A 26,820-nucleotide genomic window follows, 5' to 3' on the forward strand; every position below is an offset into this window, starting at 1 on the left:
TCCCAGTTTGTGCTTATGCCAGATGGTTCTGCCTCAGTTGGCTGCATTGGCCCATAATTTAAGTAGCATTCCTCTTATCGGTGTGTTTACTGTCTCATTAATTTTAACTTTTCCAAAGCTTTTCCCAGCCCAGAAGCCACCAGGCTAAATCTCAAGTTGTGTGTGTTTGATTAATACGTGACTATTGGAAAACCTGGTTATAAACAAATCAAAATAGGGACACATGGGTGGCTCAGTCGGTTAAGTGTCCGACTTCAGCTCAGGTCATGATCTCACGGTCTGTGAGTTCTAGCCCCGAGTCGGGCTCTGTGCTGACAGCTCAGAGCCTGGAGCCTGCTTCCATTTCTGTGTCTCCCTTTCTCTCTGCCCCTCCCCTGCTCGTGTTCCTTCTCCCTCCTTCCCTCCCTCCCTCCTTCCCTCCCTCCCTTCTTCCCTCCCTCCCTTCTTCCCTCCCTCCCTCCCTCCTTCCCTCCCTCCCTCCCTCCTTCCCTCCCTCCCTCTCTCTCTCTCTCTCTCTCTCTAAAATAAACATAAAATCAAGATGAAGCAAAAGTGATAATAAGAACAAGTTGATTATGTGAATTGTTTCATTTCCCTTTGGTGTATTTCCTCTGACTGATTAGAACTTTTCTAGAATTTTAATGATTTGACAAGGTCGTAAAGACAGGTTAAAGCTTATTTCTGTAAGTGTTTTTGTTTTCAATCAAGTGAGGATAGGCATTGAAGAAGACACACGTTGTTTTTAGTCTTCTACATACAATGGAGAACAGCTGTCCTGTTGTCTCCCTTTGTAGTACGTGCTGCACGGAAGTCTTCTTTCAACCATGTTTGAGAGATTTTCATTAAAATTCCAGAGTATGTCTTACCTTATATACACAGAGTCTTGTTAATATTTTTTAGAGTGTGCTGGTGGGTGTGAGACTTCTCTCTTGGAATCTGGACATCTAGCATAATTAAATAAGACCTCTTGTAAACGGTGAAGACCTGGACAGGTTTTTCTTTTTACGTCTAAAAATCAAAGTTGGGTGGATTTCCCGTGTCTTACCTTGTCTGCCTTCCATGATATGATCATTTCCTTCTCTTCTTTAATTCTACTCAAACTTATGATCTACACATTTAAAAATCTCTAGTAGGGCTGAGGTTTCTGAACTCTATAGATAGGAAGCTTCCAAGAGGTAGACTGATGTTGTTCAAGCTGTAGCTGAGACGTCTATAGTTGTGTTTTTTTATCATTTACTAGATGAACCAGGAGATCTGAAAAGCTTACACCTTGGATGAAGAAATACCTGTAGTTCCTTAGCAAAGATTTTTTGTTCTTTTTAGAAAAAGCCTTCTGCTTAACAGAGAAAAATCACACCTGCATTTATAGAAACCCTTAATTATTAGAAAGTGACTTTAAAAAAGACTACACAAAATAGGCACCTGGAAGGACACAAGGAAATGTAAATTAAAATTACAATCAAGTGTTGGCAAGTGTGTGAGAAACTGGAACCCCCTCACACTGCTTGTAGGAATGTAAAAATGATACACTTGCCATAGAAAACATTTCAGTAATTTCTTAGAAGAGCCAGCCATTCTATTCCTAGGTATCTACCCAAGTGGAAGGACAATGCGTGTCTATATAAAGATTTATACATGAATGCTGATAACTGCTTTATTTGTAACAAAACCTGGAAACAACCCAGATGTCTATCAAGAGAAGAATATGTAAACAAACTATGGTATATCCATACAAGAGAATATTCCTTCTTTACTTTAAAAAGGAATGAATTATGGTATATCAAAAAAAAGTCAAACGAGATAAGTATACACCGTATGTCTCCATTTGTATAAAATTTTAGAAAATGTAAGTTATAGTGACAACAAACAAATCAGTGGTTTCCTGGATAGAGTGGAAGAGAGCAGTGGAGAGGGGAAGGTGGAGGGAATTACAGAGGATCTGACAAAATGTTTGCATATTTGGGATATGCTCATTATATTGTTTGTGGTAATGGTTTCATTGGTGTATACATGCATCAGAACTTACCACATTGGGGATGTCAGCGTGACTTAGTTAAGCGTCTATTGGTTTCCGCTCAGGTCATGATCTCATGGTTCCTGAGTTTGAGCCCCGCATCACTTAGGATACTCTCTCTCTCCCCTTCTCTCTTTATTCCTCCCCTGCTCACATACACACACTCTCTCTCATAAAAGATGAGTAAATAAACTTAAAGAACTTACTAAAGTGTATGCTTTAAATATATACAGTTTATTATATGGCAGTTGAACTTCAGTAAGTCTGTTATAAAAATAAAGGCCCACCTCTAAGTTGCTTACATTAATATGAGATGTTAGTAAGCATTTGGGACAGCAATTTAAGGTTATCCAGGACAGGACCCCATTCAGTATCTGGTGATAGCCACACACTCTCTCCCAGGAAATGTGCGTACAAACTTTTACCTCCGAGTTAGAGGGTTTCAAGACTAAAAACTTCAGGTTAAGTCACCTACTTTTGAAGGACCCAAGCACGTTTTAACAGCTGTGTGTCCCAAAGCAGTAATCCTCTTTGTTTTTCCAAAGCAAATAAATTCTTACCTTCATCTCAGGTGAACGTTGGATATGCTTGGCAAGCCTGACTTTCAAGTTGAGCCATTCTTCACACAGTATTTTTAGTTTTTTACTTTCTTCATCTTCATGCTAAAGAGGAGTTAAGCTCTAAACATACTGGTATGCCATCTCCACCAGCTAAATAAAGCTACAGTTTCATTGTTTATACCACTTCACTGCTTTCAAAATGAGCAGTCGTAACATAATGATTATTGGACCCTTCCATTACCACACTGTGGTCCAGTTCATACAAATCTACCTTAAACACAGTACAGGAAATTCAGGACCAACATATTAATTTTATGATTATGTTTTATTCTTTTAAGGTTATTTATTTTGAGAGAGAGAGACAGAATGTGGGAGGAGGGAGGGGCAGAGAGAGAATCCCAAACAGGCTCCGTGCTGTCAGTGTGGAGTGGGACACAGGACTGGAACCCAGGAACCGTGAGATCATGACCTGAGCTGAAACCCAGAGTTGGACGCTCAACCACCCGAGCCACCCAGGCACCCCTATGATTATATTTTAAAGTACAGATTCAATACCTGTCAGTTTAGCCATTCCAAACTGTTTCAGATTTTCTCATTATGCCAAGATAATACTAAAGGACTGGAATTTCCCTGAGCCATAAGGAGAATGGCAAGTGAATTTATTGTTTTTTTATTTCCCATCATTCTTTTTAGATACAAATAATGCTAATACTCAAGTCTTTTTGAAATTTTTGTCTCAGAGGCTGGTTGCTTATGGTATCTGTAACATTCCTAAAATCTCTTCTAACTACTGCTTTTTCTCACCATCTAACTAATCTAGCTTGGTGAAATACAGGGAAATGGTATATAATATACTCGATTTCCCCTTTTCCTCTAATATTGTATTTATCGTTTGCACTTTCTTTTTTAATATGTCAGAATGGCCAGTGTCTGATTACTTTAATTCTAGTATAGTTAACATAGTTATATTCGTTTCAGGTGTACACTATAGTGATTTAACACTTCCATTCAACACCTGGTGCTCATCACAAGTCACTCCTTAATCCCCATCACCTGTTTCATCCCTCCCACCCACTCCCACTTCCCCTCTGGTAACCAACCATCAGTTTGTTCTCTATAGATAAGAGTCTTTTTCTTGGTTTGTCTCTCTCTCTATTTTTTCCTATGCTTATTTGTTTTGTTCTTAAATCCCACATATGAATGAAAGCATATGCATTTGTCTTTCTCTAATTTCACTTAGCATTTATTCTGTAGTGCCATCCATGTTGTTGCAAATGGCAAGATTTCATTCTTTTTATGGCTGAGGAATATTCTATTGTATATGTATACCACAGCTTCTTTATCCATTCATTAATCAATGGATGCTTGGGCTGCTTGCATTGTACATAATGTTGCCATAAACATCGGGGTGCATGTATTCCTTTGAATTAATGTTTTTGTATTCTTTGGGTAAATACCCAGTAGGGTGATTACTAGAATCATGGGGTAGTTCTATTTTTAACTTTATAAGGACCCTCCATACTGTTTTCCACAGTGGCTGCACCAGTTGGCATTCCCACCAGCAGTGCAAGAGGGTTCCCATTTCTCCACATCCTTGCCAACACCTATTGTTTCTTGTGTTTTTGATTTTAGTCATCCTGACAGGTGTGAGGTAATATCTTATTGTGGTTTTGATTTGCATTTCCCTGATGATGAGTGATGATGAACATCTTTTCATTTGTCTTTTGGCCTCCTGGATGTCTTCTTTGGAGAAATGTCTGTTCAATGTCTTCTGCCCATTTTTCATTTGGTTATTTGGGTTTTGGGTGTTGAGTTGTATAAGTTCTTTATATATTTTGGATACCAAGCCTTTATCAGATATATCATTTGCAAATACTTTCTCCCATTCAGTAGGTTGCCTTTTAGTTTTGTTGTTTCCTTCACTATGCAAAACCTTTTTATTTTGACATAGTCCCAGTAGTTTATTTTTGCTTTTATTTCTCTTGCTTTAGGAGACATACCTAGAAAAATGTTAAAGCCAATATCAGAAATATTACTGCTTGTGTCATCTTCTAGGATTTTTATGGTCTCAGATCTCCCATTTAGATCTTTCGTCCATTTTTAAAAAAATGTTTATTACTTTTGAGCGAGAGAGCGTGTGCATGCATGCTCATGAGTGGGGAAGGGGCAGAGAGAAAGGGAGACAGAGGAACCAAAGTGGCGTTTACGCTGACATCCGGAAGCCCAATGTGGGGCTCCAAATCACAAACCATGAGATCATGACCTGAACTGAAGTCAGACGCTTAGCCAACTGAGCCTCCCAGGCTCCCCAATCTTTAATCTATTTTTCAGAAAGTGGTCCAGCATGTAGCTGACCAGTTTTTTCAACACCATTTGTTGAAGAGACTGTCTTTTTCCCAGTGGATATTCTTTCCTGCTTTGTCGGAGATTAATTGACCATATAATTGTGGGTTTATTTCTGGGTGCTCTGTTCATTAATCTACATATCTATTTTTGTGCCAGGACCATACTGTTTTTATTACTACAGCTTTATAATATAACTTGAAGTCTGGAACTGTGATACCTCCAGCTTGGCTTTTCTTTTGAAAAAGTGTTTTTGGCTATTCGGGGTCTTTTGTGGTCCCATATAAATTTTAGGTTTTTTTTGTTCTCATTCTGTGAAAAATGCTGTTGACGTTTTGATAGGGATTGCATTAAATCTGTACATTGCTTTGCATAGGATAGACATTTTAACAATATTTACTTCCAGTCCAGTCCATGAATGCATGGAATATCTCTCCATTTCTTTGTGTCATATTCAATTTATTTCATCAGTGTATTATAGTTTTCAGAGTACAGGTCTTTTACCTCTTTTGTTAGGTTTATTCCTAGGCATCTTACTATTTTTGGTGCGGCTGTAAATGGGATTTTTTTCGAATTCCTCTTTCTGCTGCTTCATTGTTAGTGTATAGAAATGCAACAGATTTCTGCACATTGATTTTGTGTCCAGTGATTTCACTAAATTCATTTATCAGTTCTGCAGTTTTTTGGGGAGTCTTTTGGGTTTTCTATACATAGTATCCTGTCATCTGCAAATAGTGGAAGTTTTCCTTCTTCCTTACCAGGTTGGGTACCTTTTATTTCTTCTTCTTGTCTGATTGCTGTGGTTAGGAATTCCAGCACTGTGTTGAATAAAAGTGGTGAGAGTGGGGTCCTTCTCTTGTTCCTGACCTTAGGGGTAATGCTCTCAGTTTTTCCCCCATCGAGGATAAATTTTGCTGTGGGTCTTTCATGTATGGCCTTTATTATGTTGAGGTATATTCCCTCTAAACCTACTTTGCTGAAAACGATTATCATGAATGAATGATGTACTTTGGTCAAATGCTTTTTCTTTGTCTATTGAAATGGTCATACAGTTTTTATCCTCTCTTATTGACATGATGTATCATGTTGACTGATGTGTGAATATTGAGCCACTCTTCCATCTTGAGGATAAATTGCATTTGATCATGGTGAATGTTTGTTTTTGTTGTTTTTTTTTTTTAATTGTTGGATTTGGTTTGCTAGTATTTTGTTGAGGATTTTTGCATTGATGTTTATGAGAGTTATTGGCCTGTAATTCTCTTCTTTTGTGGTATCTTTATCTCGTTTTGGTATCAGGGTGATATTGAATTTGTAGAATGAATTTGGAAGCTTCCTTCTATTTTTTGGAATAGTTTGAGAAGAAAAAGTATTAAGTCTTCTTTAAATTTTTGGTAGAATTCACTTGTGAAGTTGTCTCATCCTGGACTTTGGTTTATTGGGAGGTTTTTGATTGCTGATTTAATCTCACTGCTGGTAATCAGTCTGTTCAATTTTTTGTTTCTTCCTGCTTTATTTTTGGCAGTTTATATGTTTCTAGGAATTTATCCATTTCTAGTAGGTTGTCCAATTTGTGGGCATATACTTTTTCATAATGTTGTCTTACAATTGTTTGTATTTCTGTGGTATTATTATTTCTCCTTTTTCATTAGTGGTTTTGTTTATTTGAATCCTTTCTCTCACTCTCTCTTATTGTTTTTTTGATGACTCAGTCTAGCAGTTTATCAATCTCGTTGATGTTTTCAAAGAATCAGCTCCTGATTTCGTCAGTCTCTTCTATTGTTTTTGTTTTTGTTTTGTTTTTGTTGTTGCTGTTTCTATATCATTTATTTGTGTTTTTTTTCTGTTATTTCCTTCCTTCTGCTAGTTTTAAGTTTTGTTTGTTGTTCTTTTTCTTGCACCGTTAGGTATAAGGTTAGGTCGTTTGTTTTTTTATATTAAATCTGTTGTCAAATTGACAATAAATTTATTGTTAAATTGGTTTGCATACAACACCCAGTGCTCATCCCAACAGGTGGCCTCCTCACTGCGCATCACCCACCTTCCCCTCCCTCCTACCTCTCATTAACCCTCAGTTTATTCACAGTTTTTAAGAGTCTCTTATGGTTTGGCTCTCTCCCTCTCTAACCTTTTTTTTTTCCTTCCCCTCCCCCATGGTCTTCTGTTAAGTTTCTCAGGATCCACATAAGAGTGAAAATATATGGTATCTGTCTTTCTCTGTATGACTTATTTCACTTAGCATAACATTCTCCAGTTCCATCCATGTTGCAGCAAAAGGCCATACTTAATTCTTTCTCATTGCCAAGTAGTATTCAATTGTGTATATAAACCACAATTTCTTTATCCATTTATCAGTTGATGGACATTTAGGCACTTCCCATGATTTGGCAATTGTTGAAAGTGCTGCTATAAACATTGGGGTACGAGTGCCCCTATGCATCAGCACTCCTGTATCCCTGGGGTAAATTCCTAGCAGTGCTCTTGCTGGGTCATAGGGTAGATCTGTTTTTAATTTTTTGAGGAACCTCCACACTGTTTTCTAGAGTGGCTGCACCAGTTTGCTTTCCCACCAAGAGTGCAAGAGGGTTCCCGTTTCTCCACATCCTTTGCAGCATCTATAGTCTCCTGATTTGTTCATTTTAGCCACTCTGACTGGCATGAGGTGGTATCTCAGTGTGGTTTTGATTTGTATTTCCCTGATGAGGAGTGATGTTGAGCATCTTTTCATGTGCCTGTTGGCCATCTGGATGACTTCTTTAGAGAAGTGTCTATTCATGTTTTCTGCTCATTTCTTCACTGGATTATTTGTTTTTCAGGTGTGGAGTTTGGTGAGTTCTTTATAGATTTTGGATACTAGCCCTTTGTCTGATATGTCATTTGCAAATATCTTTTCCCATTCTGTTGGTTGCCTTTTAGTTTTGTTGATTGTTTCCTGTGCAGTGCAGAAGCTTTTTATCTTCATCAGGTCCCAGTAGTGCATTTTTGCTTTTAATTCCCTTGTCTTTGGAGATGTGTCAAGTAAGAAATGTCTGCGACTGAGGTCAGAGAGGTTTTTTCCTGCTTTCTCCTCTAGGGTTTTGATGGTTTCCTGTCTCACATTCAGGTCCTTTATCCATTTTCAGTTTATTTTTGTGAATGGTGTAGGAAAGTGGTCTACTTTCATTGTTCTGCATGTTGCTGTCCCATTCTTGCAGCACCATTTGTTAAAGAGACTGTCTTTTTTCCATTGGATATTCTTTCCTGCTTTGTTAAAGATTAGTTGGCCATACTTTTGTGGGTCCAATTCTGGAGTCTCTATTCTATTCCATTGGTCTATGTGTCTGTTTTTGTGCCAGTACCATGCTGTCTTGATGATTACAGCTTTGTAATAGAGGCTAAAGTCTGGGATTGTGATGGCCTCCTGCTTTGGTCTTCTTCAATATCACTTTGGCTATTCGGGGTCTTTTGTGGTTCCATACAAATTTTAGGATTGCTTGTTCTAGCTTCGAGAAGAATGCTGGTGCAATTTTGATTGGGATTGCACTGAATGTGTAGATTGCTTTGGGTAGTATTAACATTTTGACAATATTTTTTCTTCCAGTCCATGAGCATGGAATGTTTTTCCATTTCTTAGTATCTTCTTCAATTTCCTTCATAAGCTTTCTATAGTTTTCAGCATAAAGATCTTTTACATCCTTGGTTAGGTTTCTTCCTAGGTATTTTATGCTTCTTGGTGCAATTGTGAATGGGATCAGTTTCTTTATTTGTCTTTCTGTTGCTTTATTAGTGTATAAGAATGCAACTGATTTCTGTACATTGATTTTGTATCCTGCGACTTTGCTGAATTCACATATCAGTTCTAGTAGACTTTTGCTGGAGTCTGTCAGGTTTTCCATGTATAAAATATCATGTCGTCTGCAAAGAATGAAAGCTTGACTTCATCTTTGCCAATTTTGATGTCTTTGATTTCCTTTTGTTGTCTGATTGCTGATGTTAGCACTTCCAACACTATGTTAAACAACAGCGGTGAGAGTGGACACCCCTGTCGTGTTCCTGATCTCAGGGGGACAGCTCTCAGTTTTTCCCCATTGAGGATGATATTAGCTGTGGGCTTTTAATAAATGGCTTCTCTGATGTTTAAGTATGTTCCTTCTATCCCGACTTTTTCGAGGGTTGTTATTAAGAAAGGGTGCTGAATTTTGTCAAATGCTTTTTCTGCATCGATTGACAGGATCATACGGTTCTTATCTTTTCTTTTATTAATGTGATATATCACATTGATTTGCGAATGAATGTTGAACCAGCCCTGCAGCCCAGGAATGAATCCCACTTGATCATGGTGAATAATTCTTTTTATATGCTGTTGAATTCAATTTGCTAGTATCTTATTGAGAATTTTTGCATCCATATTCATCAGGGATATTGGCCTGTAGATCTCTTTTTTTGCTGGGTCTCTGGCTTAGGAATCAAAGTAATGCTGGCTTCATAGAATGAGTCTGGAAGTTTTCCTTTCTATTTCTTGGAATAGCTTGAGAAGGATAGGTATTATCTCTGCTTTAAATGTCTGGTAGAATTCCCCAGGGAAGCCATCTGGTCCTGGACTCTTATTTGTTGGGAGATTTTTGATAACTGATTCAATTTCTTCGCTGGTATGGGTCTGTTCAAGCTTTCTATTTCCTCCTGATTGAGTTTTGGAAGTGTGTGAGTGCTTAGGAATTTGTCCATTTCTTCCAGATTGTCCAGTTTGTTGGCATATAATTTTTCATAGTATTCCCTGATAATTTGCTTGTATTTCTGAGGGATTGGTTGTAATAATTCCACTTTCATTCATGATTTTACCTATTTGAGTCATCTCCCTTTTCTTTTTGAGAAGCCTGGCTAGAGGTTTATCAATTTTGTTTATTTTTTCAAAAAACCAACTCTTGGTTTCGTTGATCTGCTCTACAGTTTTTTTAGATTCTATATTGTTTATTTCTGCTCTGATCTTTATTATATCTCTTCTTCTGCTGGGTTTGGGGTGTCTTTGTTGTTCTGCTTCTATTTCCTTTAGGTGTGCTGTTAGATTTTGTATTTGGGACTTTTCTTGTTTCTTGAGATAGGCGTGGATTGCAATGTATTTTCCTCTCAGGACTGCCTTCGCTGCATCTCAGAGCATTTGGATTGTTGTATTTTCATTTTCATTTGTTTCCATGTATTTTTTAATTTCTTCTCTAATTGCCTGGTTGACCCACTCATTCTTTAGTAGGGTGTTCTTTAACCTCCATTCCATGCTTTTGGAGGTTTTCTAGACTTTTTCCTGTGGTTGATTTCAAGCTTCATAGCATTGTGGTCTGAAAGTGTGCATGGTATGCTCTCAATTCTTGTATACTTATTAAGGGCTGTTTTGTGACCCAGTAAGTGATCTATCTTGGAGAATGTTCCATGTGCACTCAAGACGAAAGTATATTCTGTCACTTTGGGATGCAGAGTTCTAAATATATCTGTCAAGTCCATCTGATCCAATGTATCATTCAGGCCCTGGTTTCTTTATTGATCCTGTGTCTAGATGATCTGTCCATTGTTGTAAGTGGGGTATTAAAGTCCCCTGCAATTACCACGTTCTTATCAATAAGGTTGCTTATGTTTGTGATTAATTGTTTTATATATCTGGGGGCTCCTGTATTCGGCGCATAGACATTTATAATTGTTAGCTCTTCCTGGTGGATAGACCCTGTAATTATTATATAATGCCCTTCTTCATCTCTTGTTACAGCCTTTAATTTAAAGTCTAGTTTGTCTGATATAAGTATGGCTACTCCAGCTTTCTTTTGACTTCCAGTAGCATGATAGATAGTTCTCCATCCCCTCACTTTCAATCTGAAGGTGTCCTCAGGTCTAAAATGAGTCTCTTGTAGACAGCAAATAGATGGGTCTTGTTTTTTTATCCATTCTGATACCCTATGTCTTTTGGTTGGAGCATTTAGTCCATTTACATTCAGTGTTATTATTGAAAGATATGGGTTTACCTTGTAGTAAGGTCTCTGGTACTTTGTGGTCCTTGCAAAATTTCACTCATAGAATCCCCCCTTAGGATCTCTTGTAGGGCTGGCTTAGTGGTGATGAATTCCTTCAGTTTTTGTTTGTTTGGGAAAACTTTATCCTTATATTCTGAATGACAGATTTGCTGGATAAAGGATTCTCGGCTCCATATTTTTTCTGTTTGTCACATTGAAGATTTCCTGCCATTCCTTTCTGGCCTGCCAAGTTTCAGTAGATAGGTCTGCCACTACTCCTATGAGTCTCCCTTTGTAAGTTAGAGCCTGTTTATGCCTTGCTGCTTTCAGAATTTTCTCTTTATCCTTGTTTTTTGCCAGTTTCACTATGATATGTCATGCAGAATATCAATTCAGGTTACGTCTGAAGGGAGTTCTCTGTGCCTCTTGGATTTCAATGCCTTTTTTCTTCCCCAGATCAGGGAAGTTCTCAGCTATGATTTGTTCAAGTACACCTTCAGCCCCTTTCTCTCTCTCTTCTTCTTCTGGAATTCTTATGATACGGATATTGTTCCATTTGATTGCATCACTTAGTTCTCTAATTCTCCCCTCATACTCCTGGATTTTTTTTTTTATCTCTCTTTTTCACAGCTTCCTCTTTTTCTATAATTTTATCTTCTAATTCACTGATTCTCTCCTCTGCCTCTTCAATCCGTGCTATGGCCATCTCCATTTTATTTTGCACCTCATTTACAGCATTTTTAGCTCCTCATGACCATTTCTTAGTCCCTTGATCTCTGTAGCAATAGATTCTCTGCTGTCTTCTATGCTTTTTTCAATCCCAGTGATTAATTTTATGAATATTATTCTAAATTCTTGTTCCATTATATTGCTTAAATCATTTTTGATCAGTTCATTAGCTGTCACTACTTCCTGGAGTTTCTTCTGAGGAGAATTCTTCCGTTCCATCATTTTGGATAGTCCCTGGAGTGGCACAGAACTGCAGGGCACTTCCCCTGTGCTGTCTGGAGTAACTTGTGTTGGTGGGCAGGGCTGCAGTCAGACCCGATGTCTGTCCCCAGACCACTGCTGGGGCCACAGTCAGACTGATGTGTACCTTGTCTTCCCCTCTCCCAGGGGCAGGACTCACTGTGGAGTGATTTGGGCCCTGTCTGGGCTACTTGGAGACTGCCAGGCTTGTGGTGCTGCTTCGATGGGATCTGGCCAATTAGCTGGGGTGGATCCGCAAGGTACACAGGAGTAGGAGGGGCAGGCTTAGCTCGCTTTGCCAGAGGCAGTCCCCTGCGGGAGGGGCCCTGCAGCACCAGGAGGGAGGCCCTGCAGACCCGTCACAGGGATGGATACACAGAAACACATTGTTGGGCGTTTGTGCAGTGCAAGCAAGTTCGGTGAAGGGAACTGGTTCCCTTTGGAATTTCGGCTGGGGATGGGAGAGGGAGATGGCACTTGCCGGCGCCTTTGTTCTCCCTCCGAGCTGAGCTCTGTCTTCTGGGGCTCAACAACTCTCCCTCTCAGTGTCCTCTCGCCCTCCCCGCTCTGAGAGCAGAGCTGTTGCCTTATAACATTCCAGATGTTAAGTCCCGCTGGCTGTCAGAACACACGGTGTCCGGCCCCTCAGCTTTTGCAAGGGGCTCTGCCTTGCTGGTCGGGCTGCCCCTCTGCTGCCCTGGCTCCCTCCCACCTGTCCCTGTAGCACATACCGCCTCTCCGCCCTTCCTGCCCTCTTCCGTGGGCCTCTTGTCTACACACTTGGCTCTGGAGAGTCTGTTCTGCTAGTCTTCTGGCGGTTTTCTGGGTTATTTAGGCAGGTGTGGGTGAAATCTAAGTGATCAGCAGGACGCAGTGAGCCCAGTGTCCTCCTATGCCACCACCTTCCCCTCTGTCTATCAGGTTAGGTGGTTCATTTGTGGTTTTTCTTGCTTCTTCCTGAAGTAGGCTGTATTGCTATAAACTTCCCTCTTAGAACTGTTTCGGCTGCATCCCAAAGGTTTTAGACCATTTTCATTTGTTTCCATATGCTTTTGGATTTCTTCCTTGATTTCTTGGTTGACTCATTGATGGTTTAATAGCATCATGACCTCATTGACGGTTAATGTTATTTAACCTCCATTTGTTTGTGATCTTTCCAGATTGTTGCATGTGGTTTATTTCTAGTTTCATAGTGTTAAGGTCAGAAAAGATACATGGTATGACTTCAGTATTTTTTAATTTGTTGAGACTTGTTTTTTTGGCCTAATATGTGATCTGTTCTGGAGAATGTTTTATGTGCATTTGAGAAGAAAGTGTATTCTGCTGATTAGGGTGGGATGTGCTGAATATATCTGTTAAATCCACATGGTCCAGTGTGTCATTCAAAACCACTGTGTCCTTACTGATTTTCTGTTTGGATGATCTGTCCATTGATGTAAGTGGGGTATTAGAAGTTCCCTACTGTTATTGTATTGCTATCAATTAATTCCTTTATGTTTGTTATTAACTATTTTATGTATTTTGGTGTTCTCATGTTGGGTGCATTCATATTTACATTGTTATATCCTCTTGTCGGATTGTCACGTTTATTATATAGCATCCTTCTTTGTCTCTTTTTACAGACTTGGTTTTAAAGTATTTTGTCCAATATAAGTATTGCTACTCTGGCTTTTTTTGACATCCATTTGCATGATAAATGTTTCTGTATCACCTCACTTTCAATCTCTAGGTGTCTTTAGGTCTGAAATGAGTCTCTTCTAGGCAGCATATAGATGAGTCTTGTTTATTTATCCATTCTGTCACCCTATTTCATTCTGTTGGAACATTAGTCCATCTATATTCAAAGTAATTTTGATAAATATATATTTATTGCTATTTTGTTACTCATTTTGTGGTTGTTTTTTAGTTTTTCTCTGATCCTTTTATCTTTTTCTCTGCTTCATGGTTTGCTGGTTTTCTTTAGTGATGTACTTGGATTCCTTGCACTTCATTTTTTTTTTGGCATATCTCTAACTTTATTTTTGATTTGTGGTTCCCATTTGGTTAATATATAACATCTTCTGAATATAACAGTCTACATTAAGCTGATGGCTGCTTAATTTTGAACTCATTCTTTAACCCTCTCCTCTCCACATTTCACATATTTGATATCATATTTTACATCTTTTTATTTTGTGTTTCTCTTTTGTTTATAAATTTAAACATAGAAATTTCTTCTAAGGTGGTTGTACCATATTTGTCCATGGATTTTAGTCTTAAGGTTTCCAAGGGGAATTCCCAAAGAAGGACAAAGTAAGAGTCATCAGCCAACAATTATCCCAGCAGATGGGAGAACATTAGCCTCATTCCTAAAGAGAAGATTTGGGCTGCACACCAAGTATTCACTGTAGTCCACTGCTTATACTGCTGGGATCCACCTGGGAATAGTTCCTCCGGGTTGGTTTCTTTTCCTGGGGAGAGCTGTAAGAGGGGAGGTTAGTGGTATGACTTAGTCCTCGTTGCTGCAGATAGTCGTGAGGCCACACTGATGCTCACCATGTCTGTCCTCTACTTACCATTGTAGATTTCCTTGTTGGGGCGACCACCTGTGCCAGTCTGGGTGGCTTACCTGTGGAGTGACCTACTCTCATCTCTTGAAAAACAATGAAAAATAGCCAATTTTGCCGGTTCCTTATGGATGGAATGGGTTGGGGGTAGTAAATGAAAAGAAGTAAACAATCTGAAACAAAAGGCAAAACTGTTGGAGAAGGCTCATCTGACTGCTGGGTAGAGGCTGAGCCATTGAGGGGCGAGGATGGAAACAGAGAGATTCGAGGCTATTGTATGAGTCTAGACAAGAGACAGTGGCAGCTGTACTTGGGTAGCGGCAGTGGAGGTGGTAAGAAGTCATTAGTCTCTCTAAATGTGGGTATATTTCAAAGATAAACCTTTTGCCGAGGTGAATAAGATTTTGTCTGGGTTATCAAAAAATATGAATCCACTGGGGAAACGAGATTTATAATGGATTGTTTTAGCATAATGATGAGAGTAGTGGTAGATACCTAGAGGAGGGGGCGGTTATGGAGCCCTACCTGGGAAAATCTAAGGTAGGACAAGGCAGAATATGAACTGAAGAGGTAGGTTGGGCCACACCGTGGAGGGTCTCACAAACCGAATTAAAAACTTGGACTTAATCCTGAAGTTGACATGTACGATTAAGCAGTATTACCTAAGGAGGTAACGCATTCCAATTTATGACTTAGATTCTCTAAGTAACTCTGGTGAGTGTAAGAGGGCTCATGGGTTAAGATTGAAAGCAAGGAAACCAGTTAAAATATGCATTTGTCCAGGGTAGAGATAGTAAGCTAATATTTGTCATGTACTTGCAATCCGTCAAGCACTAAACACTGTATGTATATTAACTCAATCCCCAGAAGAACCTTATCAGACAGGGACTATTAATATCCACATTTTACAGATGTGTGGACTCCAGCACAAAGAGGCTAAAGTAAACTTGCCCGAGTTCATAGAGCCATGTGGCTCTAAGCAGGAAGCAGGATTTGAACCCACACACTCTGGCTGGAGAAAGCGTGTACTTATACACTGTGCTACACTCGTGTCCTTAAGATAAGAGCCCAGAGAGTTAGGGAAAATAGTAGGGTGAATCTCTTGTATTTTGTCCCAAACATAATAGTTAATTAGCTGTAATTTCACATTAGCGTTAACAGCAGTATCCATAAGATCCTCACCCTCCTATCATTTCCTTTCCTTCTTACTTAGAAGCTTGCATTCTCTTTTGGCATCTGTGTCTCTTTCTTGCTTTGCAATCTGATGCTGCCTTTCTGCAGCAACACAGGGTACAAAGCAGATGTTCAGGATGTGTCTTTGGATCAGACAGTATTGTGACATCAGGTAACCCAAGTCTGCGCTTTTGTCTTCTCTCAGAATTTCCTCCTAGGGGAGTGCCTCAGACTTGGTGTTCATTGGAGTGCTTTTCTCCACAGCTTTTGTTTGGGAATAGCTCAAATTAGATAAATTAACTCATGGCCGCTGGAACATCAGTACTATAGGAGATTGTTGTGAAATACACTGGTACCTGGGGAGAAAAGTGTATGTTTCCACTAATCACCTGTAATGCAAACACAGACTGTAAATAGTCATTATGTAACTATTTCCTAACTGTCAAAATGTGGAGAATTTGAGTAGTACAAGGAATTTATAGAGAAAACAGGGTCTGGAAAATGCTTGCCTTAGTTTGCCAAGTAAGTGTCGGCTCTGCTGCCTTACTTCTGATGGATTACCCCCAGGACAATCTTATTTCTTTCTCTTTTGGATTCAGGGAGGTACTGAACATCAACATCTTTTTCATGTGGTTGTTAATGATATTATTACAGTTTCATAAAGCACAATACCTACCGTACCTTAGGCCAAATGTTATTCAAAAAGAGCACATACAATTTGTAGCCCTTCTTCAAGCCTAAAGTATGACAGAGAGACACAAAAATAGCCAAGAAATAGATGGCTCCCACAAAGGTACCTTATAGCCGCAGTGGTAGGACAAGAGGGCCACAATCCCTGGTACCTCAGTGAGTGTGTTCTGTGTCCTCTGTGGTCAAGAAACAGAGCACTTGTGACTGAAGAGAAGGGATGAGGAGGTGGGCAGGGGTCTGCTCAAGGGAGAGAACACAGTCTGCATCAGAAACTAGGGGAATGGGTTCTATTGGGGAAAGCCAGGAAGGATTGGAGAGAAGTTGATGGCCAGTGAGTAGGCAGGGTTCAGAAGCCCCATATTTTGAAGAAATCTAAAGCACCTTAAAACACAAAGTTCAATAATGTCAGCACATACCTGAGAAGCTATAAAGTTAACCAGCCCTGTCCAACCCTTCCTTCTGAGCTCACATTCCAGGTAAGGAACATTTTTATTTTTGAAATCCAGGTGCACAGTCAGGAGAAGGGAGAAAACAGTGACACCCATCTTTTTAATGAGCATTGCTAGTGGAAGAGAAATTAGCATCACCTTGAATTTTATGTGATGTCAGTTAAATGAAAGTATTTTATAGCACTTTACAACAAATTAGAATCAACTAAATTGAAAATAAGCCTAGCAGGTGGGATAAGTAATCAGGTAAGTGGCCAGTTTTGCTATTTTTGCTTTGAGTTGAAGACAGAATTTGAATTTCTAATGTCCCCGAGGCATAGGGTTCACAATTGGGGAGCATGGCTTCTGGGATGATTGTTTAAGATGCTAGCATTTCAGCTTTGCCCTCTACTCTACAACTTGCTTAGCCATGTTCCTGGGAGATGGGCCCCAGCACATGGGCGTGCACGCCAGAGACAGGGCTGTGAATTAGTGGAGGACAGAGCGCTGCTTCTGGCAGAACACTACAGAGCAGACTGGAAATAGATGACCCAGAACAGGGTAGTAAATCATCCACATTAACTCAGGGCCTCTAATGAAACGACTGAAATTCATATGAAGACTTTATGGCCACTCATGAAATCAGCCCAAATCAGAGGGGCTATTAGAACACTTTTATGTTTTAAGAAAACGGTGGCTGTGCTCAGCTGCTGTAATTTGCAGTCAGAATGCCTTGACATCATAAATACTGGCTTTGGTGGACGGTGTTTCACAGCACAGCTTTTCACCCCATGAGGCAGTGTTTCTTGAGTGGATTACTAGATGATTGTAGCATCTGAAATACGTTCAGGAAACCGCTGAGGAGGCCAGAAGATGCTTGGTGCTGATACCTACATTGAGGTTGGTGGCCCAGGATATACCTGATGCTTGTGCAAGTTTGCATGTGGGGGCAAAAGAAAGAGGAGAAGATGTGAAAGGAGGGGAGTTCTCATAAATGAAACTTTGCAGTTCGCTCAGAGTGGACGTGTTAAGGGCAACAAACGATAAAATGATGCTTGTAATTATGGTTTATAAAGAGAAATAGCCATATTGAGTATATAATTTTCATTTTTTCTCTTCTGCAGCTGATGAGTTAAATGAAATAACTAATCTGCAGAAAATCCATGTATCTATGTTGTTTTTAGTCCACCTTAGAGAAACATGAAATATGCAGATTTCTTTCTACTCTCCAGTTGGACTTTCTACTTGAAACACTTTTCTCAAAATATATGTTATCTTTTTTTTAATCTCAAAATAGTTACATAACTTTTCAGGTACCTAATTACTGAGCAGCAGATAGCTTTCCACATGAAAAGTAAAAATGATAAACAGAACCTTCTTTAATTTCTTCCATAGTCATTTCTTTTTCTCTAAGCAGCAGCCCTCACTTGATTTTCAACACTTTATACTTTATTTTTTTTAATTTTTTTAATGTTTTTATTTATTTTTGAGACGGAGACAGCATGAATGGGGGAGGGGCAGAGAGAGAGGGAGACACAGAATCGGAAGCAGGCTCCAGGCTCTGAGCCATCAACCCAGAGCCCGACGCGGGGCTCGAACTCACGGACCGCAAGATCGTGACCCGAGCTGAAGTCGGACGCTTAACTGACTGAGCCACCCAGGCACCCCAACACTTTATACTTTAGATTTGGATATGGAAAGAGCAGAGTTTTAAATTTCCATCATCATTACCTTTTGATAATTCTGTACCCTAAACTGGAATGAGTACGCAGGAAAGGCTGACTTCTCTGCTAGAGTATCAAATATATGATGACACCATGGAAAATGGGACGGGTCTCTGATGAATCCTGCTAATACTGAAAACATATCTTCGCTATTGATCCCCACACTGACAGCCTCTAGTGCTTGACCCTGTTCAGCCAACTTGGGTGTTGTTCCAGGTGGCACTTCACAGGTTTGACAGATCATCGTGCTCTGAAAGCATTAACACATATGCCCGAGTCATAGAGGTTATCCGCTGTATTTTGTCGCTTTGATAAAAATGGGTGCAGAGAATTGAGTGAATTTATCGGAGAAAGGTTCAAATGTACTGACCTAGGACTTTCAGAGAGGCACTTCTTTGTAATACCTCGCCTCTTTGTTTTGTGCTGCCCTCTGCTGGCTACTAAATTTTGTAGTAATGAACCTTGAGAAAAACCAAGTGGTGGAAAAAAAAAAAAAAAAAAGAGTGGAAGCTGCTGTCACCTCGGCTTTCCATTAGAAAGTAATTTCCCATTTTATTTTGTGAAATGTGGGCTGAATGTGAAGTGATTAATTCAGATGCACTGAAGATATAAATTGGAGAAAATGCATGAGACTAATTTGGTTATTTATATGGACTTTGTAAATGTCTGTGAAAGAAATAATTCTGTAGCTTATTGCATGATTAGTCAGATTTTTTTTTTAATGTTTTTATTTATTTTTGAGACAGAGAGAGACAGAGCATGAGCAGGGGAGGGTCAGAGAGAGAGGGAGACATAGAATCTGAAGCAGGCTCCAGGCTCTGAGCTGTCAGCACAGAGCCTGACGCGGGGCTTGAACTCATGGACTGTGAGATCATGACCTGAGCTGAAGTCGGACACTCAACCAACTGAGCCACCCAGGCGCCCCTAGTCAGATTTTCTGAATCATCAATGTGAAAATCCAGTGTTATTGTAAATAATTTGGACATGTTTCTCCATGTTTGTATTTTTCAGTGGCTGCTAATTTACAGAAGATTGTAGATGATCCCAAAGCTTTAAAAACACTGACATTTAAGTTGGTAAGTTGAAAGTTCTGGTAAGAAGGTAAATATTTTGCCATGCTCTGCCAGCAAGGAACAGCAACAGTTTAATAACCTGCTCTGCAATGTTGTTGCTATTGTTGCTTTCTTTCGGGATCCATTTTTGCATCTGTCATTTGCCTGTTTAACATCTGGGAACATTTTCTGACCATGACCAGGAGTTTACTCTTCCATGAGTGTAGCTTGCTTCCCAGTACATCTTTAAGAGGGGTCACTGGAGAAATCTTGAAGCCTGTACTGTTCTGCTTCCAGATTGTATGGCACCTTGACCATACAGACAAAATTAAACTTCATTCCAACCAACACTGTTAATAAAGCTTTCCCAGAGTGAAAGCCAAGTGGTTCTAACTTTTAAAAATTGAGGCTGATTGTTGTAGAAATGGTTTAGGTAATTGGAAGCGATTGTAGAACTACTCGCTGAAGGCTTGTGAACAAAGACCTAACATTTTAACTCCCCATTTCAAATCACAGCAATAGATTCTCGTAGAGAAGAGGTGTTCCAGCAGTTTTTCTGCTCTAGCAGACTTGAAATGTGAGAACTGGCGTGGCCATAAAGATATAGATCCTGAGCATTCTGGCATCATTCTAAAACCAAGAGACACGGTGACCATGGCCAGAAATAGAAGTCCAAACAGTCAAAAGTGACTATTTTCCTGAAAGTTTGAGCAAACAGTACATTAAGTGACTCATTTTAAAATTATGAATCTTATCAAGAGCCAGTCAGAATGCCACAAGCAATTTAAGATATAAATGACTAACACTTTGCTGTGCACAATATGTATTGATGATCTGTCTTTTTTATTTCTTGTGAAAATTTAATGGAAAGTGTACACGGCCAAAGACATGAAAATGATCAGTTACAGTAAATGTTAGCCCTGTGCTAATGAATTTTCTGGGTCTTGCCTCTCGTCTGATTTCATATGGCTAGGCTGTGGGATGAAAGCAAAACACAAAGATTCTCACAGAAAGAATTTATCTGAAGAAATTTGTTTCGATAACAAAAAGAATGGTTTACTCAGACACAGAATGGTAAAATTAACAAATTGAAAAACCCATCTTCTGGTTTACAACATTTCTGTCACCTCTATTATGATTCTAATCCGCCTACATCTTTGTGAACATATTTCATTCATATGAGAATGTACTGATGGAGAAAATGGTACCCTGTGTCAGGATTTCAAGCCAATATTAATGTTTCTTTATTCATTTTTTATACCATAACAAAGAAGTTATAACACACCACCTCCAGAAGATCGGTCTCATTTTGAATATGCAAACAAAGATAAGAGATTAGAGCTTTTGTGCTGGCTTAGCCCCACACTCGCTAAACTTGCTTACCTATGAAACAGGAATAGCAACCCCCCACCCTTTGCCTATTACTGAAGGTCTGATAAAAACAGCTACTATAGGGGCGCCTGGGTGGCTCAGTCAGTTGAGCGTCCTACTTTAGGGCAGGTCATGGTCTTGCGGGTTCGTGAGTTCAGGCCCCATATGGGGCTTGCTGCTGTCAGCCTGTCAGGGCAGAGCCCACTTTGGATCCTCTGCGAGCGCGCACACGCGCGCGCGCACACACACACACACACACACACACACACACCCCGCCCCTGTCCCTGCCCCTCCCCTGCTTTCACTCTCCCAAAAATAAATATAAAAAAAACCACACAGAAACACCTACTATACCTTGTAAAACTCCCCTCATCTCCTACTTGAATCAATTTATTGCTTCTCCAGATTCTCTCACATGATTCTGTCCTCTTCATCCCCGTTTCCAGCACCCTTGTGGGATCCTCTTATCTTCCGAAACAGATCTTCCTGCCTACAGTTTGCCAGCCTCTGGCTCCATTCACCACACTGTGGCTGTGGCCAGAGTGCTTCTACAGTGCACAGCGCTCCAAATACTTGAGTGGCTCTCCACTGCCCTCTACTACAACTCAGACCCCTGACCAGACCTCCCTTTAAGGTTCCTGCCCTACCTTTCTGGGTCTGCCCTCACTCTCCCCACCTCTCTCCCCCTCATTCCCTATCTGCTCCTGGCTTCATCTGCTGGCCTCTTTGCATGTGCTTTCTCCTCTTACTTAGACATTCCTCCAACTTCTCCAGGCTGCTTCGTCGTCTCCCCACACCTCAGCATGTTCTAACTTTCTCCTGGCCTTTTGCTTTCTCCAGGAAGCCTTCTCTGACGTCCAGTCCTGGCTTAGATGATCTTCTGTTCCCCCCCATGAATTCATACCTCTTAAGAAGTCTAGAGGTTCCAGTGGCCAGAGGCTTCTGCCTTGGACCCACAATGCCTAGCACAGTGGCTGGCACACAGCAGAATAATACCAGCCTCATTTAGAAAAACTAGCCATCATTGGTTTTTCCTTGCCATTTGTTTTAATCCCTGTAAAATGATTAGGATGGGGACTTCTGCTTCATGTCCTGTTTGTAGAGTCCCTTAAAATTCCTTGGACTTGCCTGCAAAAATCACAAGAATCCCTTTCTTATGCATCCACTGTTTGCTAGACAGTGCGTGAAGTGTTTTACATACTTCACCTCGGTTAATTTAGTCCTCACCATCCCACAAGATGGTGATATCATCAGGCTCATTTTCTGTTCTAGGAATCCGAGACTCTGTGCAGCATCTTCACTTACCCAGGATCATACAGCTGCAGGCACTGCAAATTCAACTCTGGTCTCGCATCACAGCCCAGGCTCTTCAACAACAGTTGATTCTTAGAGACAGGACGCTGCAGCCTTGTGGTTTTATGGCTTTCTGTTTCTTTGTGGATTCCTCCTTTTGGATGACCATAAAGTCACAAGGCTGCGGGGGTCCTGCCTCTAAGAATGAACTTTTGTCGAAGAACCAGCTGTGTGATTCTGGGTAAGTGAACCCCATATTGACAGCGGTTGAGACGGATTCTCTTCTGTGCTTTAAGCAGATTGAGTAGCATTGGTCTGTCTGGCACAGGAGTCTTGTAAGAGAACCCAGACATGTCTTCCCTTCCCCTGATAGCTTGAGAATGTAGTAATGTGCTGTTCCCAGTAAATGGAAATTAATGGCTTTTTTCCCAAAAGGTAGCTAAAGATGTTAAATAAAGCCAGACTCAGGAGCGTCCTTCTATTTCTGTCACTTACCTCTCTATCCAGCCCTAGTTAAACCTGAGGGGGTCTCTTTGTTGTTACCACTTGCCAGCCAGTTTGAGAGCCACTTGATAGAGCTAATTTGAACTGCTTCTTGGCCTAATCTTCTGTGGAACACTAACATCCTGGCGAAACCACAGAGATTCAAACGCATTTGCCTTCGTTCATCCATTTGGCTATTTCCTTGAAGAATAAAAGATCAAAGGATTTCAGAAGCACTTTTCCTCAAAAACTACTGCTGCTCGTGGTCCTTTTATCTCTCAGCTGTTTATCATTTTTATCTCCAAGCTTTTTTTGCTTTCTAAAGGAGAGTGTCAGGAGCCTGAAAATCGTCTAAAGAACACGTTGTATCTTGCTACTGTGGTTCTTTACCTCACAGAACAGTGGTTTACTCAGGGGGTGGTGGGGCCATTTTAAAAAAATCACTGCTGCCTGGGTCCCATACCAGATATCTTTAATGTGATTACTTTTGGTGCAGCCTGGGTTTGGGGCATTTTGAAAGCATCCCCTGGTGATTCCAGTATTTAGCCACAGCTGAGAAACATGCTGTTTTGTGGATAGTTCAGTCTCTGATCTCTTTTCTCTCTACTCTCCCACCACTATTAGAATTATATGGCTCAAGTTTGAAAAGGTGTCTGTCCTTATATATCTGCTTACATAAGAAAAACAATGGCCCAGAGAGCAAAGATACTGGTTATATCAAGAAGAGCATTTACTTTTTTCCTTGCCCAGTGAGATCTTGTACTTCACTTATTATAAGTCAGATGAAGCTAGATTTCCATTGTTGGCATGACCAGAGGCAGGAAGATCAGAAACCTTTTTCATATGTAACACTTTTAACAAAGTGGTTCAAGCACAGAGGGCATTTCAGCTCAAGTGTAACATGCTTTCAGTTTAACATCTCAGTACTGCCTCTTTGTTGATTGTCGTAAGCCTTGCCTTGAGACAAGTCTCCATAAATGCCTTTTAAGGCATTTTTAAATTTGCTCCTTTGCAGTTTTATAAAGTAATTGAATCTTGCTGCTTTCGATGTGGAATTTTTGAAATTGCATTAATAAAAATACGAAAGATAATTTGCCCTTAAAGAATACAAATTGTGAGTATATGTAATTAACATCCAGTTGGTACACATTTACATGTGGGTAAGTGAACTCATTTAATAGCATGCATTTACGTACTGAAGTTTAATAACATGCATTACGTACAGTGATTTTCATAGGCATTTTGTCAATTAATGACTAACGGGCCTTAGTTTTCGAGGCTTTCAGCTCAGGTGTAGTTGGAGGCTGCATAACGGAAGGCAGCATTTCCTGAAGCACAGGTAAAGCAAAGACCAAAATGAGATTTAAAACTACTTAAGAGTATTAACTTTTTCTCTCTACTGAAAGGGGAGTAAGGTAAGAAAAATCTTTAGGGAACCTATCAGTTCAAGAAGATCCAGGTAGCCTCTCTGAGCCTCCTGCTCCAGTCTGAGACACTGGTTCTCCAGGTGTGGTCCCCAGACCAGCAGTGTCTGCTTCATCTGGAAACTTGATAAAAATGTAGCCTTCCAGGGCCACATCCCAGGCCTAATGAATCAAGAGTCTCTGGGGGGCGGGGCACAGGAATCGGTTTTAACAAGCTCTCCAGGTGATGCTAAGGTTTGAGAACCTCTGCTTTATAGGAAACATGGAGCCAACTCGGTGCTTCACACTTTGGGAAGCACTCAGGTAGAACAGTGGTTCCAACTCTACTGACCTTTTGCATCATCAAGGGAGCTCAAAATCCCAGTACCCAAGCCACACCCCAGACCAATTCATTCACGACCTCTGGGATGGCAGTGTAGATTTTCAAATTTCCAGTGGTTCCAAAGCGAACACAGGTTTGAGGTGGAATATATACTAAATCCTTTGTTGGCATTTCAGCAGTCTTCACAGCATCTGCACCAGAAGTAGGTTCCATTTCAAGACCACTTTGCTCATCCATAAAAAGCAACTCCTCATCTGCTCAGATTTTATCCTGACCTTGTGGCAATTCAGTCCCATCTTCAGGCTCCACTTCTAATTCTAGTTCTCTTGCTGTTTCTACTACATCTGAAGTTACTTTCTCCACTGAAACTTTGAAGCCCTCAAAGTCATCCATGAGGACTGGGAACGGTTTCTTCCAAATTCCTGTGAATGTAGACATTTTGACCTCTTCCTAAGAGTCACTCATGCCCTTAATGGCATTTAGAAAGGTGAAGTTTTCCAGAAGGTTTTCGATTTTCTTTGCCCAGATCCATCAGAGAAATCACTGTCTGTGGCAGCTATAGCCTTATGAGAAGTATTTCTTAAATAATAAGACTTGAAAGTTAAGGGGCATGTGGGTGGCTCAGTCAGGTGAGTGTCTGACTTCGGCTCAGGTCAAAAGTTGAAATTACTCCTTGACCCATGGACTCTAGAGTGGATATTGTGTTAGCAGGCATGAAAACCACATTAATCTCACAGTCCAGCTCCATCAGATCTCTTGGGTGACCAAGTACATTGTCAGTGAGCAGTAATATTGTGAAAGGAATCTTTTCTGAGCAGTTCTTAACAGTGGGCTTCAAATATTTCAATAAACCGTTTTGTAAGCAAATGTGCTGTTGTTCCATTTATAGAGTACATATTCTATAAATAGCTCTAACATAATTCTTAAGGGCCCTAAGATTTTTGGAATGGTAAATGAGCATTGACTTCAATGTAAAATCACCAGCTAACATTAGCCCCTAAGAGGAGTCAGCCTGTCCTCTTTGAAGCTTTGAAGCCAGGCACTGACGTCTCCTCTCTAGCTGTGAAGTCCAAAGTGGCATTTTCTTCCAAAAGAAAACTGTTTTGGGGGCTCCTGGGTGGCTCAGTCAGTTAAGCGTCTGACTTTGGCTTAGGTCATGATCTCACGGCTAGTGAGTTCGAGCCCCATGTCGGGCTCTGTGCTGACAGCTCAGAGCCTGGAGCCTGCTTCAGATTCTGTGTCTCCCTCTTTCTCTGCCCCTCCCCTGCTCATGCACGCTCTCTCTCTCTCTCAAAAACATGAAAAAAAATTTTTTTAAGCTGTTTTTGTCTACACAGAAAATCTGTTGTTTAGTGTAGCCACCTTCTTTAATTCTCTTAGCTGGATCTTCTGGATCACTTGCTGCTTCATCTCGTACTTTTATGTTATGGAGATAACTTCTTTCCTTAAACCTCATGAACCAACCTCTGCTAACTTCCAAATTTTCTTCTGCAACTTCCTCACTTCCCTCAGACTTAAAAGAATTGAAGAAAGTTAGGGCCTTGCTCTGGATTAGGCTTTGGCTTAAGGGAATGTGGTGGCTGATTTGATCTTGTATCCAGACCACCAAATCTTTCTTCATATCAGCAGTTAAGACGGTTTTGCTTTCTTATCATTCGTGTGTTCACTGGAGTAGTGGTTCAATTAAATTCTTCAAGATCTTTTTTTGAACTTTGGCATTCACAGCTTGTGAGAGGCCTAGCTTTTGGCCTGTCTCTGCTTTTGACATGCCTTCCTCATTAAGCTGAATCATTTTTAGGTTTTAATTTAAAGTGAGAGATGTGTGATTCTTTCTTTCCCTTGAACATTTGGAGGCCATTGTAGGGTTATTAAGTGGCCTAATTTCAATACAGTTGTGTCTCAAGGAATCAGGAGGCCTGAGGAGAGGGAGAGAGGTGAGTGGAACAGTCAGAACACACACAACATTTATGGGTTAAGTTCGTGGGCCCCAAAACAACTGCAAAAGTAACCCCAGAGATCACTGATGTCATATCACTATAACAAATATAATGAAAAAGTTTTAAAAATTGTGAGAATTACCAAAATATTACACAGACACGAAGCGAACCAATGCTTTTGGGAAAATTACACCAATAGACTTACTTGGTATAGGATTGCCACAAACCTTCAGTTTGTGAAAAATGTGGTATCCACGAAAGGCAACAAAGTGAAGTGCAATAAAACAAGGTATGCTTATATACTGAAGGATAGTGGTTGTCTCCAGGAAAAGCTCTTGTGAGGTTGAGTTGTAAGCTGAACTAGCCATGTTTTCCCCCGTGGAACACTAATTTTATTTGGAAGAATAACTGACAAAATGTGGTTGTTCAGACTAAGGAATTGGCAGACATTTTTTCAACATGAACCAAGTAAGCCTGGCGCTTTAAGGAAAACAACTGGCCATATTTGTTCTCGATAATAAA

The 26,820-nt window shown here is 40.3% G+C and overlaps 1 protein-coding gene across 6 annotated transcripts in view; it reads left to right on the top strand.

Annotated features, from left to right (window-relative positions):
- The window catches only part of STK39 (serine/threonine kinase 39), a 317,745-nt gene that overhangs the window by 277,304 nt on the left and 13,621 nt on the right, over window positions 1-26,820 (top strand). For all 6 annotated transcript variants that reach the window (XR_007454486.1, XM_049616064.1, XM_049616065.1 and 3 more), the window contains exon 17: window positions 19,428-19,492. Coding sequence is in view for 5 of the 6 variants with exons in the window: in XM_049616064.1 (XP_049472021.1) it covers window positions 19,428-19,492 (65 nt within the window). In the remaining variant the exon portion in view is untranslated. The remainder of the gene's footprint in view (window positions 1-19,427; window positions 19,493-26,820) is intronic.

Source organism: Panthera uncia (genome assembly GCF_023721935.1).
Source record: "Panthera uncia isolate 11264 chromosome C1 unlocalized genomic scaffold, Puncia_PCG_1.0 HiC_scaffold_3, whole genome shotgun sequence".
Taxonomy (NCBI): Eukaryota; Metazoa; Chordata; class Mammalia; order Carnivora; family Felidae; genus Panthera; species Panthera uncia.